Below are 22860 nucleotides of genomic sequence, written 5' to 3'. Positions count from 1 at the left end.
TCCCCGCACTTCTGCCTTCGCAGCACTGGCCAGCTAAGTTTTTATGCCCATCTATACTTGCTATGCAAATAAGTGGGGAATAACCTGATAGATACATTCCTTAAACAGTGATAATCATCAGCTTATCTAGGATGCATGTAAAGCTGAGTGGTGTCTCTTACTCACTGGGTAATGGGGACGGAGATGCTTAAACCAAGAGATTAAGAACTGAGTTACTTGAGGCATAGCAAGAAAAGCTCTGTCTGCTTTGTGAGAAGGTTCAAACCACACCTCAGTTCTCCTGGAAGATGGCTTTACTTAGCAGGTTATGGGCTTTCTAGGGTAGAACCTCTACACTTGCCACCTTCCTGTTGAAATCATTTCACTGTAAGCAATATAAATCAGGATAAATGAGGCAAAATTAACGTGGAGGAGTTCAGCACAATTGCTGTGTCACAAACATAGGGTCCTGATTCTTGATCCAAGAACTTTTCCATATTTAATCAGAAATTCACATTCAAGAAGACATGACAGGGACAGAGACAGTGCCAGCCAGTTAATGGAGAGTAAGCAAGAAAGCACAGAGAAGAGGCCTTGTGACAGGCAGCAAAGATGAGTACCTTGGTGAAAGGAGTCAGTGACATTTCCAAGTTTGATGACTCAGGAGGATATTTCTCATTAAAGAACGTTGGTAAAAGACAGGGAAGAAAAAGACTTACTTGGGATCTTTTCCAGCAGCTGCAGCAGTGCTTCAAAATAACCCTGTTCGATGTGTTGCACCAGTGGACTCTGTTTTCAGCCATAGAAGGAGAATTCAGCTAAGTTCTGAATTGCTTCTCTTGAATCAGTTCAGCATCTTACAGGAGCAAAGAAAAATACACCTCCTACAAGAGAAACTTCAGATAAGTCGGTCGTTCCCTTTAGAAAATGGCCTGGGAACTCAATAAACCCATTAAGCTGTCTAGCATCCGATCGGCCTGTGAGCACTGGAAAGACTGTCTTCCCATCAGAACCATTGCACACCGACTTCACAGCCTCCCTCAGCCCAGCACCACCAAACACGTACCAATCCTCATGACGTGTGGAGAGCCGGCTTTCGCAGTGCGCATACTGGTACGCAGCTGTAAGGAGGCCAGTGGCCACTGAGTTCTCTCTGATACAAATAGCAGAGTCGAGAACGTACTTTTGATTGTTGCTGTGTGGCAGTATCCCGGGTAGACTGTATCTGCAGGGTCTTACTTTTGGCAGTCATCTGTGGGTAATACTTAGAATCATGGAATGGTTTGGGTTGGAAAGGACCTTAAAGGCCACCCAGTGCCACCCCCTGCCCTGGGCAGGGACACCTCCCACCAGCCCAGGTTGCTCCAAGCCCCGTCCAGCCTGGCCTTGAACCCCTCCAGGGATGGGGCAGCCACAGCTTCTCTGGGCAACCCGGGCCAGGGGCTCACCACCCTCGCAGCCAAGAATTTCTTCCTGAGATCTCATCTAAATCTCCCCTCTTCCAGTTTGAAGCCATTACTCTGCACCCTATCACTCGATTAATACAAACCTATCATTAGGTTTGTATTAACCTAATTTAATAAACCTTATTTAATGCATATTAACCATGTACAAAGCAAAGCATGTAAAACTACGCAAAAATGTGCATAACAAACTGAGTGTTTATCCCGGTATTCAAGTAATCCTTGCTAGAGTCTCACTTAGCCAATGAGAATTTGGTGTTAGAAGGAACAAGAAACCTATCAGCTGGTATGAGAAGTGACTTGATTACCAAATACAGCTTTTTACCCTCAATCTGCTAGGTGTTAGATGATCCTCTTTGAGATGGAGTTTGACTGGAAGGTTAGCCGTTTCCTTCCGTATGCTGCATCACTCGGCCCAGGAATATTCCCACAGCTGTATGGAATGATGGGCCTAACTAACGGATGCTGTTTAACGTCACATTCTGTTGAAAAAAAGCTTGGAAAGTCACTGTTTCAAGAGTGTCAGAGTATATCTTTAGCATGCAAATCTTGTCGAGGCCTTGTGAGGGAAGATGCTGCTGTTTTAGCTCTTTCTCTGCTATTCATTTGCTTGGTGACAATGGACAAGTTGATCTTCCCTTCTCTGAGGCAACACATAGCTCACAAGGCTTTTTTTAAGGCGTAATACATCGCTTTGAGGCTCAATTTTAGGGACAATATTTGAATAATCTAATTTTACACTTAAAGCATTAATCAGAAGCATGTTATCTCTCCATGGGTGGTCCTTCCTTGGAATAGTTTGTTTACGGCAAGACACCCCGTTAAGATGGAAATGCCTCATAACGTTCCACTAAACCTCATTTCAGCCATAACAAAATTATGCAGGCTGAAGTTTTTGGGGATTTTGAAAGACACTCAATTGTTTTCTAACCTTATGCACATTTGAGGTTCAAGGCAAAGATTTCTGAAGACATTCATCACATTTCTCTGCAATTTCCTGCATTTTAAGGCGTTTCTATGGCGAGTGCCATTACAATGATTCAGTTACAGACATCTGATTTCTGTCATGCAGGTGTAAACCCCAGATTTCCTGTAACTGTGAAAACAAGGAAAATGGTGTTATTTTGAGTACAAGCTTTCCTTGATTTTAGTTGTCGTCTTCTTTCTTTAGCCACTGGAAGCTCTGCCATTACACCTAAACTCCTAGCACGCTAGTCTTAGGCTTTCCTCGTCCACTACTTTTCCTAGTCTGTTTGAAAGGCTAACTAGCAGCATTTTACTCAGCTAAATTGAACTAAACTCACCAATTGTCTTCAGCATTCTGTTATTTGACCAAAAAACATCCCCAGCAGTTCTAAAACTGGATCTCCCACAAGGTGTTGTTAATATGCCCAAATGTCAACCTGCACCTGAAGTGACACTTGAGTGTAGGGGGGTCTCAGTAATAGAATTCATGCCAAAGTACATGACAAAAGGTTGCAGTTGGCCCTAGTTACAAGAAAAGGTCATATTTCAACCCGACTGTCCAAAATAACAATTTATTCTCTTAAATTGGTCTTTTCAATAGTGAAGAGTTTTTCAAAGTGTACATAGAAAAAACTTTAAATAACCTGATGACTAATTAGGTGTGCGTTTGTAAATGATGCTACACAACAGCAAAGAATAATCACGGACACATAAGGAATTGTCTCATCCATCAACATATCAGATCACTGGAACAGATTTATTCAACCTTACTGAAGGGGAAGAAAAGACCTCAGTCTTTCCCAGAACACTTCGTTGGATAAATGTTTTTGTCATCGTAAAGACAGAAGGTTGGAGTCTGGACTGTTTTGTACCAAGGTAAAAATCAGGTTTAGGAGTCTAATGAACCTGTACGCAGGATGCGGGGCTGAAAATCTTCCTCGGTCTCTCCGTACTGTGCAGAAATAGCTCTGCACCTTTTAGACTTCAAGAAAAAAGTTATCTTTTAGACATTAGCGGCATTTTGTGCTTGCTGTGTACTGTAATAACCAAAGTTATCTGAACTTCCTGACCAATTTTGCATTTTTCTTGGTATGTAAGTCCAATGGGTTAAACATTCCATAGGTATTAGAGCAAAAATAGTGATAACACTGAAGCTTAATAAGATTTTTTTTAATGTGGATTTTGAAGATATTTGATGATTTTTTCACTCACTCTCTCTATTTTCCTCTTTCAGGAACCCTGACGGAGATGTCAGCCCATGGTGCTACATTGCAGAGCATGAGGATGGAATATACTGGAAATACTGTGAGATTCCATCCTGCCGAAGTAAGAGCGCCACGCAATTTTTTTGGGCCTGCGTCTCTGTTGAACAGAGATTGGCAGTTCTGCAGCAGCGGGTAGTGATCTTCAGACAGAAACTAGGATAAGGCCAATCGGCTTATTTTCATTTGCAGACTAAGCAGTATTGTAAACGGGTCTCTAGAGTTAACGACAAGCTTACTGAGTCGTTCCTCCATTGCTAGCCTTTTCATCTCATCTCAGAATTACTGGATTATATTATTTACAAATAATACCAGACAGGGAATCACTCAAAACTTACGAAGTACTGCTAGGTTTTTGAATCCATAGAAATATGTCATTCATTTATTAAAATCTAGAGGACAAAAATGAATAGGAAATCATTAATTAATTTTTTACAAGGTACATATGTGTCCATCGTTTGCAATTAGCTTGTAAAATGGATGGCATTAGTTTAATGTGTATAACTCATCATACACAGAATTTCTTGAAAGAAATACAGGGTGAGAGGACATAGGGAAAAGGTGGCAATTCATTAGGTATTTGGGAGCTCTGGGCTAGAATCCTATTCCTTGCAGGTGCGTATGTTTAGCATTGCTGTGAAACCACAAACTGGACTTTGCTGGATTTTTTTTTTTAACAGATAATACACAAGTTATTCACGTGAAGCTTCCTTCCAGTATTTTAATATTTTTAATGTATTATATTATTTACCTTATCCAAAATGTGGAGGTTTTGTCATGATTCGTGTCACTATGTTCCAAAATTTTCATTCCCGAATGCTCCAGGATAAACTCCTAAGAATCACATTCTTTAAAATATGCCTAAATATGAAAAAGAGATGCCAGTTTTGCACGTTAACAAGCAACCATAACTACACCTTTTATTGTCTAATCATTAATGCCTTTACTTGTTTTCCTGTCTTCTACAAGTACCCTGTGTTTCTACGGGATAACTTACGTGTATATCGTTAAGCGTCAGAGCCGTTGTCCTTACGTAGGCATACTTTCGATTGGGAGAAGTACATTTCTTCCTTGAAGTTAACAAAACAAAACCAAAGAAAGAAAAATGGATCTAAAGGGATTTTTTTTTTACTTTGCCCACATTTTTCCTTTTTTACGAATGCGAGCGAGTGATTCATGTCTTCAGGCTAGGCAAACACATACTTAAGTGTGACCTTAAGTCGGTTGACTTTTACCTAGACTTAAATACAGATTAAGGAGCCTAATTTAAATAACACAAAATCATCCAACACTCCGATACTCATTGTTCAGGGGACATTTTACTCTTATTTTTCTAATATACCAGGTCCTATTTAGGAAACATGACCCTCCTAATTAAGAAATTTATCTCGGTCTAAAATGAAAGAATTTGCATTTTCTTTAAAGACCACAGATGTTAACAAATTCTCTGGATATGGCACCAGTAAAAAAGCTGAGAGGCAAATTCGCTCCACTCCATTTGTTCTACACAAAGGATCCTTTTAAAACCAGCCCCACTCATTTTCTCTGTGGTGGGGAGCAGAGGATTTAAACTTGGACACTTACTTGCACAGATAATCCAGACTTACATTTACAAAATGTCCTTTTGACCAGTAGCAGCTGCTTCAAGCATTGCACTGAAACTGGATACTAGAAAAAGAAATGGCAGCAATTTAGAACAAACTGTACATTGCGAGCCCATCCAAGTCTTAATACAAACCTCATGGTTTGTGAGGCTGTGTAAGGAAAAAAACACTTTTATTCTTTACTAGATTTTCTGTTTGCAGTAAGCATGATGGTAAATCACAGGACCATCAAAACCAACTTGTGAAGTGCATAATACAAACCCGCGTTTTGTGACGATGGAGCAAGAAGGCAATTGTGTAAAGAAATCCTAGCTGAAATTTTTAGAGAAGTAAAAAAATTGTCTTTTATATAAGCTTCTTTTCCATAATTATATTTACTACTAGAAAAGGCAAGTATCTGGAGCATAATTTACCTATAAACTATACCCACATAACACCACTACAGTGCCAACAACATGAAGCGTCTTGATCGCCGAAAGAGATTTGCATGCAGTGATTCACCGTAACAGTAATTAAGAACCTACAGTTAAGAATTTTTCATTATGATGATGATTTCACATGATTATATCATGTGTCTTGTTCACTAATACTTATACGTAACACCGAGTGTTCCATTCAGAAATGCGTTCTGCCGTTCTGCGTGTGGCAGCACGCTAGGCAGGATTTAGCAATGTTAGATGAGGCTGGATGGACGCAATCACAGAAGACAGGGGTAGTTACCCCAGTAGGAGCTTCGTCTTTCCTTTTCTTTCTCTGCTCTTCTCAGTGGCTTGTCTGCTAAGCACACTGGAATGGACATAAATGAAATAAAAGGCAAGAAGGCAGCACGGAGCCCTGAGACAACACGTGCATCTCACATGGGGAATTCAGAACCGAATGCTTTAGATGGTTTGTTTGCAATGTTGCAGCTATTCCTGACTATTTTTGGTCTCTGTGTTAATGAGGCTAGGTTGGAATTCAAAGGAAATAACAACTTATGCTCCCAAAAGGTAAAAGGAAGGCTTGCTCTCCCACTTAATTGCATCATGGCCCGCATGAGCCTTGTACTGTAAACAGACTTCGTTACTGGAATGCTATTTCCTGCGTGCACGTATGCCATGTAATAGATTTATTTATTACTGAAATACTGATGAAGTGTTAAATGGCAGAGCCAGGTAAGTTATCCAGAGCTGCATTGATCACTCTGTAAGATTGACCTCTGTGCATCTCAACAAGGGAGCAGAGAGGAGCTCGCACCATTTGAGACAGCATAGCGCTGCACACCACCGTTGCAAAAAGCTAGGAGGCTCTTGAAAGACAGCCCGATGAGCATAGCTGGAACATGGCTTTGAGCTCAACAGGATGAATTCCATCTTTTAACACATGTGCCTTAACATGCAATATGCAGAAGCTCTGGTGTTTGCCGGGACCTCATTATGTCTTAAAGGTCCCTTCCAGGCTAGACAATTCTATGATTCTAGGATATATTTGATGTGTGACTACAAAAGTGCTTTTAGCTAAGCATCTGTCCTTGGGCTCATGGAGTTCGTTGATTTGATATCAGTAATTTGAAGGGCTGGGCACTGGCATGGAAATTACTGTTCACTGTTGGGCTAGACTGATGCTTCTCCTGTTTATTCCCAATCACACGACACTAATTTGGTTTGCTAGGTACAAGAAAGTTAAAATACTGGTGGGATGCCAAAGAGACTAATTAGCTTTAGGATATACCCAAATGGTACACTTGATTTAGTTACCCAATGTAGGAAGCCTTCAAATTACTCAGTCTAGTTTCTTAGCATGGAAGATACTGAAGTACTAATCCTCTGGAGGCGAGGTTGAAGGGTCTCACCAATAAAGTTACTTTAAAAACAAATAAGCAAACAAATGTATATATAAAATATGTGTTTTTAGGAAATGCCGGGTCTCCGAGGAAAACGAGCGAGGCTGGTTAACTAGGAGGCTTTTTCAGGGCAGTGAAATCATGCACTGTACAAAAAACCGGAGCTCTCTGGGAGCTATCTGCCCAGCTGTACTCAGCTGGGGTGGGGCTGCACATGGGGATTTCCAAAGGTATGTTAAATCAGGCTGTAACTTGAAGTCTCAGTACTTATATACACGTTGCTGCAGGGCATATCAAAGCCATAACTCCATGAAAGCGTTTATAATTGAAATTGTATCATTCTTGGAAAACAAAATTATTTTATGAACAATATTTGAAGCAACGTGATCTAATTATTCAAAAAATATATGTATTTGAATTTTCTTCCCAACTTCATTAGTTCTTCTTTCTAATACTATAATTGTCCTCCTTAAGAGTATAATCATATACGCACCAGTGTTATTTGCTGGTCTCTAATAGATATGCGAACCCTATGCCTCAAAATAAGGAAGCTGCCGTAGGCACCGTGGCCTAAGTCTGGGAGCAGGTTCTCAGGCAGACCTGTTAACTGTTCCAGATGCCAGGATGATTCAGATTTTAACGGTAAACTGACATCAGTTTACAAGCCCAGTATCTAATATTCCAAAAGACTAAGGATGAGACCATCTTTGTTAGAATTCAACAAATAGAAGTTGTGAATTCAAGGCATTATTTCAATGGCTGCTGCGCATGGACATGCATAAGAAATCCCAGAAATGGGCCTTCCAGAATCCAATGAGGAGATACTTTTAGGACTACTGCACAAGACTGCTCAATACAAAAAGCCTCGTGGCATTCTAGTCGTATTTATATGAAACTACAACAATAATATAGAAGCAGGTTACCAACACACGGTTGTGTGATAGAGAAAAGGGCCACCTGTACCAAAGATGGCTAGTTCAAAAGGAGCCCCAAAACAGCTAATCCACATGCTATCAGGTAGCAGAGGCTGAAAAACCCCAAGCCCAGCATTTCCCTCCCGCAAAAACTATTGGCGAGTCAAAAACCTGAAACAGTGCTGTGCCACAAGATGTTGGCAAGAGAGAGTTCAGCATTTACTGGGTACTGAAATAACAAATGACCGAATAAGGAAAGCTCTCCTAAAGACCACATCACATGGGATACAGAGCTGTGGAGGTTAGGTGGACAAAAAATAATCCTTGTCAATCCGGAACAGGGATGAAAAATTATCTGACCACAGAGCTGGTAACAGATTTAATTCCAAGGATGTGAGCAGATACGGCAAGTAGGCAAGGGATAATTTTATGCCATTAGAACAGCACTATATTGTAGCCCACATCCTCTCTCTAGTAGCCATGGCTAAATTCCACTGCTTTGATGAAAAGTGCAAAACCAAACCAAAACAAAAACAGAGGACAAATTATGCACTGAAGGGGGAAAAACTCCTTCTGACTTCCCATAGTGACCAAGGAGCCTTGAAATATTGTATTACTACAATATAGCTGTTTCTTTAAAAAAGTGATATGGCTCACTTTGAGTCTCTTTGTATGTACCGTAAAATATGATACTTTGAATTCATGTCAGAATTTGCCTTTTAAATATTAGGAAATTCCCCTATTTAAGTATGTAGTTCCTCCCATAAAACTTGCCAAACTCCGTCCTAAAACAATTTGGGTTCCCTTCCTCGAATATCCTGTTTAGAAAACTTCCAGAACATCATTGTTTTGAAGATCAGACAGAAATCACATTGTTTAATTTGCATTGTTAGAATATGCATGATCGTAGTCAAAAAAACCCTCAAAACCTGCAAACCCACCTAATACCTTTTATTTTTTAAAATTGTCTCTATCAGGAGAAATGAACCAGGTGTTTCTCTTGCCTGTATTACTGCAGCTTACACAAACCAACTACAGAGCGTTGCCGGTATATTGCTAAGAAGATAAGATGCAATTTTGCCACCTGTCATTTATCCCTGGGCATGTTTGGAAAACATGACAAGGATCTAGGACAGGGTAACATTTCCCATGCTGCGTAATCAAGGCAAGACCGGAGAGAGAGCTGCTTAGGCACCGGGTAGTGCGTAAAGTGGTCTGTGTGCCGGGTGTTCCCAGGCACACCTTTGGGATGACGGTTGTCTCCTCTTCCTGCCAGTGCCGGGGAACCTGGGGTGTTACAAGGACCACGGAGAACCACCGCCTCTGACTGGCACCAGCGAGACCTCCAATAAACTCACTATCCAAACGTGCATCAGTTCCTGCCGAAGTCAACAATTTAAGGTGATCTCTTTGATGTACATTTACGAAGTGGTTTATGGCAATGTGCTTAAAGCGCTCTATCGTATTTCTGCCCACCCCCCTTCTTTTTTTTTTTTTAACCTTCAGGAGGTCTAAGATCTCACTCCCGCTCCAGGGGACCTAGCCCTCTCTCCGCATCCAGAGCAATCTGGGCTAACGACCAATTAATAATGCCAGGGTGCCAGGAGGAAGCATGCTGGCTTACTGCAGTTAGGAGTGATAGACCGGGTCCCTAATTGCCCTCCAGTCCATCTTTCCCGCTAGTCTAAGTAGCATCCTTCCTGACAGCTCAAACAAAAACAGTTTGTGGTGGGACCACTGACCTCTGACTAATTACACATCTCCAAAACACACAGATTCCGCTGCCAGCTTTCTTGCTCATGCAACCTCCTGCTGTCACTCCTTTAAGTTATTATCCCTCCCTTCCTCATGCGTCTTTGTTGTCAAAGTTTGCAGGCATGGAATCAGGTTATGCTTGTTTCTGTGGAAATAATCCTGACTACTGGAGATACGGGGAGGCAGCCAGTACGGAATGCAACAGTGTTTGCTTTGGAGACCATACTCAGCCCTGCGGTGGGGATGGCAGAGTCATTCTTTTTGACAGTAAGTATTGAAACAGGCTCAGTTTTTCCCAAAGGAGAGGCCTCAAATGTTCAGCAAATTAGGGAAAAGGGTTTAAATGCGATGAGAACTGCTGTACACAAAGCAGCAAAACACCTAAATTCAGCATAAAAAAAGCCGCTTGCCATTTCTGCCTAAAATTCACATCCATTAAAAATGTGCAATAGCCCTTCCAGGAAACGATGCCTGCCCAGGCAACTGACTCACGCTCCCGGGATCGTCTCGTCTCTTCCTTCCCCACTAACGGCACTAACGCAGCGATCACAAACAGCACGTCATGGACAGGCTCCTTCCGAGCCGATCGTACCAGAGAGCAGAGAGATGATTAAGCGAGGCACCTCAAATAAAATCTCAATCTGCTTGGGTTTTTTTATCAAACCAGAGGAGACTCTCCATACCCCAGTTAACGCAGCAGAAAGCCGTGCAGCAGGATCGGGACAGGGAAGGAGCGTACCCCAGAATTCCAAAAAAGTTCGGTTGCTGTTATGACCCTTGCCAATTTGATAATTTCTTATACATTGAAATCCCCCTTTCTACTCCTCAGTACGCATACCGGTGCCAGCTGGGTAGCTTCCCAGGTTGACGGTGTGAGTACCCAGTTGTCCAGCTGCAGTGCAGGCTCCCAGTATAGCCGGGAGTACTGGAAAAGTTCACACTGTGCATCAATATATAGTGGCTTCTCAGATCTCAGCTGCCTCTGGTGTAGAAGCTACCTTTCAAGTTGATTTGTAAACTTTCTGGAATTAAAACCGGCATCATTTTCCACCTTCTGATCACACAGCCAGACTTCCCGTCTCCTTACTCCGAGACTCTGGTTCCCAGCTCGGGGGACAGAAAGATGCCTCAGTTGAGACAGGAATTGGTCACTCCGCTCACTTCCACATTCTCCACAAGATACGAAGAGAAGCACTGGAGTTGCACGTTGCTTTCGATGTTGAGATAGCGCTTGGCTTCCTACTGCCACATCCTCTGCTTCCATCCGCTCTTGGCTCCCAAACCCTTGATGGGTAAAGCCTTTCTGCGTAGCTTTCCTTTTCTTGGCTGACGGCGGGCTCGGCAAGGTGTTACCCCGAGGACCTGCGCTGTCTCTCGGGGCAAACAGCAAGGGAGAGAGCGATGGCCAGGTGAGGGAGGTCATCCTCGTAACTGCACCTGTTTTCTTTTGCTGATGAGATTATGTCGTATCCCCGGAACCGTCACCCCTGATCCCTGTAAACCCCCGCCGCTGTGCATCCTCCCACCCCTCCGTTAACCTCATGTGTTTATGTGCTGCAGTCATGGCCTAAAGCTGTAACATTCAGACCCACAACACAGCACTCTACGAGCTCTAGAAGGAAATGAGAGAGGGAAAGCATTTCCACCCCATATGGGGCAATGCTGTACTTTGTCAGGCATCTGTGGAGCACGAGGCGTTGGCATTCTCAGTTAATATTGCTGGGTTGAAGAACATCTTGTGATTCAGTAATTACAAACAGCACGGCCGAATGTAACAATACCTATAAGCACAGAGGAGATTTGCTATCTCAATGACAAATTTCAATTCTATCAATTCTATCTAGTCAAACAATTAGATCTGTTTGATTAAATCTCCAGCGCTGTTAGCACAGAGGCAGTGCCAAACACAAATTGCTCTGTGGCGCTTAGTACCTCGGTGGGGCCTTTCACGTCCTTTTCATTCTTCTTCTTTCATATTCTTTCAGTTCCTCTGTAAGGAAGCGATAGCGCGGCACTGACGTGTGAGTTTGCCCAGGCTGTGATCAGGCCTTGCTCCAGAAAGAGAAATGTTTTCACATGATTTTTCTGGCAGACACATGCTACTTCTTGTTCTCGTTCTGCGAGCTCCCTTTTAATTTGTATTTATTAAAGCTCTTTCTCAGAGGCTTGTGGAAACTGAGACACTTCAAAACACTTCACTTCCTTTACTTTCATTCTCACAGGCCTCTATTACAGGGCTTTAATTAAGCTTTCAGAGAAAATAATTCTACTTTGCTTCGTCAGTCCTTCAGCCTAGATATGGGGGAGCGATAACTCTGATCCAAACAGTTTTGTTATGAAATACATTATTATATAATAGATATATAATATTGTGTATTTAGGGGATATGCATAAATACATATATATGCATATATACCTATGTACAGTACATTTTAAACGTTCTATATGTGTATATATATTCATCGAGTCGGTTGGCTGGCGTTTGAGTTTCTCTCTGGTAAATAAGTTTGCGCTGGGAATCTGGACGGTTGTCAAGGAATATGAAGGTTTACTGGGCGTGTGCTTGTTTTGAATATAAAAGGTAGCAACAAACCCAAAAGATTTTCTTTAGACTTCATAACAGGATCTTTTCCAAGTTACTTAGGGAAGGGAAGGTCAAACATTAATTGGACAAGATCAAAAGACAGGATGCTTAAGAAGCACATCTAAATGGCCACAAAGGTGATTAAGGGATTACAGCGTTGCTCATCCAAGGAGGGGCTGAGAGGCCTTGGCTTCGATAGCCGTGAGAAAAGGCGGCTCAGGGGGCATCTTTGCAATCTGTGTAAATAACTGATGGGAGGGTGTAAAGGCGAAGCCAGGCTCTCCTCAGTGTTATCGACTGAATAGACAAGAGGCAACAGGCACAAAGTGAAACGGAAAATCCATCTAAACGTAAGGAAAAGCTTTTTTTATGGCGAGGGTGACACTGGAACAGGCTGCTCAGGGAGGCTGTGGAGCCTCCATCCTTGGAGACTGAAAACACAACTAGACAGCGTCTCCTGCTTTGAGCAGGGGGATTGGACTAGACAGTCCCCAGGGGTCCCTTCCGGCCTCAGCTGTTCTGTCACAAGTTGCGTTTTCAATTTGCGAAGGCTGTGAAGGAATTTCACTAATTCAGCAGTGAGAGTTACAGTCAGTCATCCACTTGCCTGCCTGATGGGGATGGAGCAGAAGTCCCTGACTCAGGGATGCAACGTTCGTCCTGGTCCTGCAGGGGTGCGGAGAGGGAACATGGTTACACACAAGGACAAAGGACAGTTGTGGTATTTAAGATTGATACCCAGATCTCAGACTACTGAGACAGGCTGGGTGCATCCCCAGCAATCCCAACATCGGGGCTGTGCTCCCGGAGCTGGGGGCAGCAAAGAAAACCGATCCCAGAGACGCAGCACCCTGCCGGGGTGAAACGTCTGCACCTTCAGCCACATTGGAGTATTAGAATCTACAGAGTGCTAAAGCTGTGCATAATGAATGTAAAACCTCTTTTTTTCATTTCTCTCCCTCTCCTCTTCTTTTCACAGCCCATATTGGTGCCTGTGGAGGGAATTACACTTCTGCTACCGCTGTGATCTATTCCCCAGATTTTCCCGACACATATGGCACGGGCAAAGTCTGTTACTGGACCATCCAAGTTCCAGGGGCATCTCAGATCCACTTCAGCTTTGCCCTCTTTGAAATCAAAGATGCTACAGATATGGTGGAGTTGCTGGACGGCTATACCTATCACGTTCTAGCTCGTTTTAATGGCAAGAACCGGCCTCCCCACACCTTTAACATCTCTTTGGATTTTGTCATTTTGTACTTTTTCTCAGATGAAATCAATCAAGCCCAGGGATTTGCTATCAGATATAGAGGTAAGAGGCTGACTTTGGTGTTTCTACCTTTCAATGAGCCGTTAAAGCATTGAATTCACACAGGAGATTTCTGAAATGGCAAAAAAAGAGCAAATATTTTAACTCTTACGTCTACAGGTGTTCCATCTATCTTGTTGCCGCTGCTCAGTGGGTAAAAGCTTTGCTAAAATTTCTCTCGGTTTGGAACACTCCAGTCATCAATGTCATAAATAGCAAAATTTAAATTTGCAAAAATTCAAGCCTATATATACCTGCCTTTCAAAACAGACTGGAAAATGAGAAAGCTGACACAAACAAAAAGAACAGTAGTCTGTCTGCATCTTGGTCCAACTTGGCTCTTTCCAACAGTCTGTTCCACTCAGATCGAAAGTCATCGCGAGAAAACGTTTTCCTCCTTGAGCTGTACCTGCTGTTACGATGAACAATTACCTTCCAGAAAAATTCTGAGAGCCCTGCCTTAGTGAAGTACAGGCTTTTTCTGGCATCAGACATAATTTGATTATTGCAGGTCTCTAAATAAACCAGGGAGCAGCACATGTCTGATTACAAGCACAAAACAAAGTCCAGTTTCACCTGTTAAGGAATGTTATCATAACCACACTCTTGTGTTTTCAGCTGTGAAGGACAATGTGCATCAGAAGAGCATTCCGATGAATCAGACCCTTTCAGAGAAGAGAAACGAACAAGCAAATCTCAGCATCAATGCAGCCCGGTCATCAAAGATACTTTATGTCATCACAACCAGCCCGAGTCATCCTAGCAGCTCCATGCCCGGTAATGTTACAAGAGAACGTGGAAACGGGAAAAACATTTTGCCACAGCACAATCTAGAGTCACTATTTCCTTTGCCTCCTCCTCCACGTTATCTGATCCCCTGTGATTTTTCATTTAGTCTAATTACTGCTAACCGTCCTGCTCTCATTACCGCTCAAAACTCACTTCTCAGCATAAATCAGTTAGAAATAGTGTGAAGAGGGTGAGTCCTTGAGGAGGAAAGCAGATCAGAACAAGCTGTGAGTCAGAGCAGCCTCCTCGCTTGCATCAGCTGCGGTGACCAGGGCTTACCGCGGAGGTGGCAAAAGGTGCTGAAAAAAGGGCAAGCTTTTGTAGAGTCTGGAGGAGCCCCAGTGCTGGATGCGTCCCAGTTAGCCCAGTTCGCAAAAGCTCCAGCAAGAATACAAAGAGGGCTAGAAAGGGTGAAGCAAATTAATGGGTGCAGGGCAGATGCCAGTGAGAACTGTCATGTGTCTAGAACTCACCTTCGAGACATCCCTTCATTCAGGACGTTGCCAAGTTGTAAATAACTGAGGGCTGGAAATCCGCTCGTGGTGAAATTCAGCGTTGATCTCTCCTATCATTAAACTGTCCGGGGCATCTGCTTTTACGTACTGGTGAAGCTGGGCCTCGATCACACGATCAGTGATCGAGTGCTTTGAGGAAGGGGCATTGGGTGGGAGGGAACTTACGCTTCCTTTTTTTGCTCCTTTGAGCTTCAACGCTTGTGGAGGTGCTGGCCTTTATTCAGTAGTTCTAATAATTCAAGGTCCTTGCAAGGCTGCTCAGCGCGCTAAATATGTCAGAGTTACATTCTAGTGCCATCCCTTTTCCCGGCTCGACATGCTGTAGCCTCCCCCTGCAAGATTATGGAAGTCCAAACGAAAAGGTGATCTAATAATTCAGAAATGAGCTCCCCTGGAGCCCCAGTCTCTGATCCAGTGCCAGTGCTACGATCCTTCAGGCTGTTCGTGACAAACAAAGGTTCTGCTTGAACTTGGCAGAGCTAAATTGAGATGTAAAATACAATGACCAAGAGCCTTCAGTGTGAGCTAATAAAATAGCAGACCACAAACACCGATCACCTGTCTTGGTAGATTCCAGAAAGGAAAAAAACCAACCCCATGTGAGTCACTACTTACGTAATTACTGATATAAAACTAGGCCATCTCCTTGCCAACACAGAGTTACTACTGGTAGCATATTTTCTAGTGTGTTGTGTATTCTGCTTTTAAATTGTCCTCGGAGTGAGTTTTGATTCCTTTCCTAGATGCTAGTTAGATAATTTTACTGGTATATGCTTTGAATTTTCCCAGCTTTCAATTTTATAGGGAGCAGTCCTGCATGGGAAACCCAGTTCTGACGGAGAGTTACGCCGTCTCTGCCAGTCTTTGTGGAAAATACTTAAAGGTTTAAGGCATCTTCCAATTACTGTTTTGAATAAAGCATCAGAAAGCTATGTGTTTCTTTTGTGCAATTGTAATTTGCAGTTCTTTTGTGCAATTTAAACATTGCAAGTAAATGAATGTCCTCTCCTCTCCCCCTCTCCTTCTCCTCCTCCTTCTCCCTCTCCTTCTCCCCTCTTCTCTTGCACAGAGTGGACAATCTACAGCCTCACAGCGCTGCTCATCCTCAGCGTTACAGCCATAATAGCAAAGATATTTCTCCACATAACCATGAGGTGAGTCTGGAGCAAAACTGTCCCTGGAGCACTCACAGAACAGAGTATCTCTTTTGGTCTTGTTTTGACAAGATTTGTACTTTAAGGAAGAAAAAGGTTTTCCATGCTGAGTGCTGTTATATAGCAAAGAGGAAAGTGCAATCAGACGTCTGGCATTGGTGGGAAGAGGTCAAATTATGATAATACTTTGCAGGAAAAAAAAATTAAAACCTCATCCCAGATCAGGGAACTGGGGAAAAAAGGTAGATGTGGGCTAGTTAATACTTACTTTCTTTTACTGAAATATTGAAAATGGTTCAAAGAAGAATCACAAAAACAAAAAATCTGTATTACGGTGTGACACTTAACCAGTATCATTTTTTTTGCATATTAAAACCCACATAATTTTATTACTATATTTCTCTACACTTATACCAAGTAATTTTTGTGTCCTCTAGATGGACAGTCATTGAATGAAATGATGGGTGAGTTATCAACAAATCATGAATGTTGAATATTCTATTTACATACCACAAACAGGCTTAAATATACAAGGAAATGAATTTATATTAGTAGCAATTAGCAATAGAATACGTACAGACTTCCTAGCCTAATGTCACTGCTTTCATTAGGGTAGCAACTATTCTAGCAAGAGAACGCCCGACTTTTAATTTGGGCAAGAATTAACCAACAAACGCTCCAAAACCTACGTGACGGGGCAGCAGGTGGAAGGCGAAGGCATCACAGATGCCGGGAAGCTGCTGGCGTTACCGGCGTAGCAGTGACTCAGACATAGTGATATCAGCAGCTTCCCGAGCACCTGCACAGCAAATTCACGCTTGTTTCCTAGATCCCACCCGATACCGTCTGCAGCTGAAACAGAAGATTCCAGCGAGGTTACGACTGCGGGCGAGATCTGGAGTATATTTTACCAGCCATCCACATCCATATCCATCTTCAAGAAAAAGCTTCGAAGCCAACAAGATGATTGCAACCCGCTAGTGGGAAACTGAAGTGTCTTTTATTTTCCAAGAATCAATCTTCTTAAAATCCAGGTGACTTGGGAACAATCCTTTTTTTAGCTCCCAATCTCATACTTGTTTTCTAAAAAGCCCATTTCCAAAGGCCTCGGAGCAGCTTTGCCTATCTGCTGTTCTCTTGGGTGTACTAATGACAACAGATTTAATTGCGGCAATAGTTTTGAAATATCTGGTGCTCATCAGATCCGTAGCGCTCTTAATTACTGCCTTTAAACCAAAGCACTTAAAATACATGTAAAAACCTGTAAAATTCAAAGCGTCCTGTACCCCTGCCAAGAGTAACTGAATGAGTATCTGCAGGTCGAGGACTCCTTGTGTCCTACTTTCCTGTGCGGCTCTTTTGTGTCAGGCTGCTTCAGCCCCTTTGTTCTCGAGGCTGAGGCAGATACCGATAACGGGTTCAGCTGCCACAGCCACCAGAGCTCATTGGCCTTCAACACCTCTAAAAGGGACTAGAGAGTAAAACGGGAGTCAGAGACTTTGGGAAACTCAGCCTGGTTGCCCACTGCTCTGCTGTTTCTACAAGCAGAGAGGTACAAAACCAAAATCAAATCAAATTCAGGAGGCAAACATTCTGTGGAGTTTCAGCTGGAAATGGAGTCACGGCCACCAGGTCGCGGTCTGCACGAGCAAGGAAGACTTTTAAACGGCGGTGTCTGACCCGTCATTCGCCGATGATTATGGTGATTTTGTTCATAGTCACAGTGACCCTTTAAAAAACTACTGCGCTCCGGTCAGAGTCCCGCATTCGTTCTGGATGTGAGCTTAGGGCTTCTTAAAGGACCGTCCAAAGAAATTGTGAATTCACTGAATTTTTGAACAGGGAGGCTGACAAACACAAATTCTTACTCTGAAGTTAAAGACGTTGATCTTAGCAGCCTGAGCTCTGGACAAAGCTGCAGCCCTCTGTCAACAACTCGCCTGTGCCAGGCTGTGCATCTGAACACACACCCAACGCCTGCCTTCATGCTCGCCTGGGAGAAGCGTCTCCTTGCCTGCAAAATTAAAACAGAACTGCACTTTTAAGATTCATGCCCTTAATTGTCAAAGAGCTAAAACATCAGTGCGGATCTGATCCATGAAATAAGTTTCTCTTTGATTGCAACAGACAGCATCAACTATTTTTTCTCTCGGTGGTGGGAAATCTGTCCACCCACGATGCTCAGGCTTCTCGCCCCACCACCGGGAGTCACCCGGGAGTCCCTCGGCCGCAGCCAGTCCAGACCAGCAAGATATTTAGGAAAAACTGACAATACAGAAGTCAGATAAATTGCCTGGGAAAGCTTACTGAGCGAGCAGCTCCTCAAACCCAGTTAGAGGAAATTCCGAGAGATTAAAGTGCAGTAATTCAGGTTCAGACAAGAGGAATAAATGCCAGTTTAACCATGTACCAGTGGTCTGTGCGTACCATAGACCTGCAGTCAGAGAGCAACTATTAAATGCATCTGCAGAAGATAACTAAGAAAAGTGAGAGAACTATCAGAGTTTAAATTCATTATAATTTTTTTTTTATATATATATATATAAAATCATCTGTCCTTCTGTTTTTAACATATAACTCCGTCCCCTTCATCAGGTCTATAGATTTCCTTGAAAAAACAGGGCATCTAAGAATTAAACAGTGAAATACCGTGCCTTACTTGCCACTGCAGATCTAGTCTTTCACCTGATCTGGATTCATTCCAGCTCCATTCACGTACCGCAGATGAGTGCCAGAGACAGCTGAACAATTCCACATAAACGCTTAATAGAAACGAGACTTTACCGAGTCAGCAATTATGGAATTGTTTATATCAAAAATGGAATATCATGGGAACATCTAGCACGTTCTTGCATGAGCTGCTGGAAATACAGGAAAAGCTAATTACAGCATTGCCTAAAATCAAGACAGGACGAGTTGTAAAATACGCCGGTTATCTCTTATGCGTCATCAGCTTGGACCAAAAATCATTATCTGTTTCAGACCCGGCAAAAATTTTTAAATTGCCTTTTTAGCAGTCGGGTTTTGCATCACGCTGTGAGGGAAAGGGCCCACCTCACACGTTTGTGGCAAAACACATTGGTTTGCTTCGTAAGCAGCTTCACGTGGTTCAGTAATGGGAATCCAGGAGGAGAGCGCCAGAGCGTACAGCTGGGTCCTTACGATTCACGGTCTGAGCAGAGCGCGACGGGGCCGGCTTTGCCTGCCTCATCGAACGCTCCTCAGCAGTTAAACGCATCCAGGCAGGGGGACGTGCACGGAGCAGTTTCTAGTGCTGCTGCTAAAGGGCAAACGCGTCAGGAGCAGCCTGCGACCGACTCCTGCCTCCTGCAGAAGGGAAAAAACGTTAACCTCTTCTTCAGTAAAGAATTTAATTTCACTATAAAATTAAAGAAAGCCCATTACAAACAACAACAAAAAAGATGGATGCAAAACCTAGAGAATTTAGAAACTGAAATTTTTGCATTGGTCCCTTAGCTCCTCAACTTTATTTAAAAAATAAAATTGTATTTCCTGGGCCTTTCTTAGGGAATGGTTACCAAATTTCTGTACGAAAGACCCCCGAAAGCAGCAGTTAGAGCAATGAACTGGCCACGGCAACAACGACGATGACTAAGCATGAGGTATTGGACAGTGCTCGGGTAAACACTGATAAAAGCATCAAGGGAATTGCTGTGTTCCCCCCCAAATCTTTCAGATTGCCTGGTTCTAGATACCTCCAGTAGTAGGAAACAGAGCGACAGACAGACGAGCGTGGACAGGGTCCCTCCGACGGCGCTTTGTACTCTACAGGCCCGAGACCATGAATGGCCGTACGTCTCCGCTGGGGGTTTTTTTCAAAATGCGCGTGGTCACTCGCACTCCAGTGGTACGTGGCTAACGGCGGCGGTATCCATTGACATGGCACTTCATCATCTTCGCCACGAGGGTTTGGGGAGAGAACGAAGAAAAGTGACATGCACAACTGCTGTAACCCCAGACGGTTCCGCAGACGGAAGGGCCCCAGCGACACCAGCAGCTGAGCGCCGACAGCTGGAGGGCACCGGCGCCTCGGGACCGCGGGGTTTACAGTGCTTTCTTCGACAAATTGAAAATAACTGCAAAAGAAGAATTTGTTTGGAATTGTCTCTGAACGGCCTTCTGACCTGCGGCCCGGCAGTCCCCTCAGCAGCCCGGGCAGGCTGCCGGGGCGACACTGGCCGCAAGGTCCAACGCAACTGTGGTGACAACAGGGCCATGGCGAGGAGCTGCTCCTCACGTACTCCACACACGCATTGCAGCCCCCTCCTCGCTCTTCGTGGCGCCGCGACCGGCCCTGTGCCGGCGCAACAAAGCCATCAGGCTGAAAACGACCGGCGCTTTTTCTTCCCCGAGTTCCTTCCACCAGATCTCCTTTACCGGGCGGTCGGGAGCAGACACGGCCGAGCGGAGGATGAGTCGCAGGCACAGGACAGTGGCCAGCCCCGGCGGCGGGGCGGCAGGTCCTGACGATGGCACTGCCACCACAGCCACCCGCCAGATGGCCACCGGCCACCACAGCCCCTCGCCTCCGGCAGCCAACAGCAGACACGGACCTCAGGTGGACGGGGGCCGGCTGGCACCCCCTCATTCAAGATCTGCCTTTAAAACCAGCTTAGTTTGTCGACTACAGGATTTTCTATGTACTTTTGTCTTAACGTTGTTACATTGCGGGGTGGGGGGGGGAATAGAGACTGTTATTTAAAAATATGTGTGATATGTTATCATAGTAATATATATATTTATATATGTATAGGAAATGCGTTATTTAATACAGCATATTATGCTTGTATCTTGCTAACATTTTATAGGAAGAAAAGATGTTAGTTTACACTCTGGGAAAAATAAATTTTCTATACACTGTAACCATAGAAAAAAATCAAAGATAATTAATTGGTATCTATGATGGAAGAACACCGAGAAGAGGGTACCTCCGACGCGGTTTTGCGGCAGAACAGATGCTGACAAAACAATTTCGTTAAGGGGCGCTTTCCTCCTCTGAATCTCATTTCTGGCTCGTGATTGCACTCGGCTCTTCATCGGCTCCTCGTGCCCGTACTCTCAGGACCATCTGAACATCAAACACGTCATCTGCTTTTTCAGGCAAGCATTAACATCGTCTTTTTGTGGGCTCGTTTCTGCCAGATTTTCTAGGGCGCGAGGAGGTTTATCCCATCGCGCACGCAGACAGCCCAGCGGCACGGCGGAGTCTCCGTCGCTCTACTCCGGGCTCCCCTGGGAATCGTAAGCGGGAGATGTTCACTGCTAGCCCTGGAACCGTGCTGAAGGCGCAGCCTGGGGGACTACGGGCCAAACACACCAGCAGACGCTCGGCTGCCACTGAATGAGCGTGACGAGCTGTTCCTGCTTCATCTTCGGCTCCCTAAGCCGCCTCCGGCCGCGGCCAGCGGAGCTCCGAGCGCAGGGCTTTGCCTAGAGGAAGGGTGAACTGCGAAAACAACTCCCACAGACACTCGTCCGACAAGTTCTTAATACCTTACAGCAATGGTATTTCACAACCTTCCCATGAAACACAGTCCGGTGGTAGTTTCACCTCAATGTTATTCTAGACACTTACGAACAACCTTATCATTCTGCTACCTTCAGATCTGGTTCAGACGGTACCATGTTTTCTGTAACAGCACAACCCCGACACACACACACACATTTCACGCAGCTCGTGCTTTCTCAGCTCTACTGAGCACCTGTGATTTGGGATGAAATTTGGCGGTCAGCATTTCAGTCTCAAGACAGCTTACGGTAAATCCAAAGGCTATCACATGAACCAAATACGGCTGAGAAGAAAACAGAATAAATCAAACTTGAAATGACTCACCCCTGAAATATGTGCTGTGTCTATACGTGGTCATCCTGCATTCAGCAAATGGCCGCAAGTAGTAATTATAAAAAAAATAAATACAGTGAATTTCTGGAGGAGGAGTTCAGTTAGTACCGGTAAAGCGTGGACAAGCGTTGAGTAAAGGAGGCTGAAACTGCTGTGGTTCAGCAGCAGAGGACAGCAGGACTGTCTGCTCTGGAGGTCAGAGAATATTTGAGCTGAAAACACTGAGAATGATCACATACGTAAAACACGTTATCGCCCTGAGAAGCAACTTCTGGGGTATCAGCGAATTGAGGGGTTTGGTTTACGTGTTTTCAAACGGTTAGAAGTAACTATAACAATTCTTTCAGTGTTTTCTCTACAAACTGCAGCAACATGTAACGTTGTTTCCACTTTCTTGTAAGATTCATCTTTTCTTTCATGAATTCCTCCTTCTGACTGAAATAACGCTACGCTCTCACAGAAACCTCCAGCTACGTTGATGTCAACGTCTCAATGCCAGTGTCAGGTACCAAACCTGTCTCCAGCTTTTCATGTTGGGACTCAGACTCTCATTTTCCTTTAGAAACGCGACTGTCGCAGGGGACTGGGCTCCCCTCGCGCAGGGGGGTTACCCCGCTCGCCTTTCTTGCCACTCGGGTTCAGAGACGCCTCTTACGCTCCCGCTTGTTCTGGGAACTGTTGCCTTTGGGGTTTTTTTTTGCTGTTTCCTAAGCAGCAGCTTCATTCCCCGCGAGGGAAATGTATTCTTTATTGTGAATGAGACACTTTTCTGTGAAGCGTTGCAGTCGCAGGAGCGCGGCGCTCCCATGGCAAGGTACGGTCTCTGGTTTCAGGTGTGCTGGTTTCTCCCGGCGCAGCCGGGCCAGGCTGGCTCCATGCGC

The 22860-nt window shown here is 44.1% G+C and overlaps 1 protein-coding gene across 1 annotated transcript in view; it reads left to right on the top strand.

Annotated features, from left to right (window-relative positions):
- KREMEN1 (kringle containing transmembrane protein 1) overlaps positions 1–21196 on the top strand; it is a 31704-nt gene extending 10508 nt beyond the window's left edge. The window contains exons 3-9 of the mRNA XM_074606419.1: positions 3643–3734; positions 9287–9411; positions 9879–10032; positions 13329–13661; positions 14277–14435; positions 16032–16116; positions 16946–21196. Of these exons, the coding sequence (XP_074462520.1) occupies positions 3643–3734; positions 9287–9411; positions 9879–10032; positions 13329–13661; positions 14277–14435; positions 16032–16116; positions 16946–17108 (1111 nt within the window). The 3' untranslated portion in view covers positions 17109–21196. The remainder of the gene's footprint in view (positions 1–3642; positions 3735–9286; positions 9412–9878; positions 10033–13328; positions 13662–14276; positions 14436–16031; positions 16117–16945) is intronic.
- Positions 21197–22860: the final 1664 nt, after the last annotated feature.

The sequence above is a fragment of the Larus michahellis genome, chromosome 13 (assembly GCF_964199755.1).
Source record: "Larus michahellis chromosome 13, bLarMic1.1, whole genome shotgun sequence".
Lineage (NCBI taxonomy): Eukaryota > Metazoa > Chordata > Aves > Charadriiformes > Laridae > Larus > Larus michahellis.
Note: the sequence above shows the minus strand (reverse complement) of the source record. Positions and strands in the feature narration are given on the sequence as shown.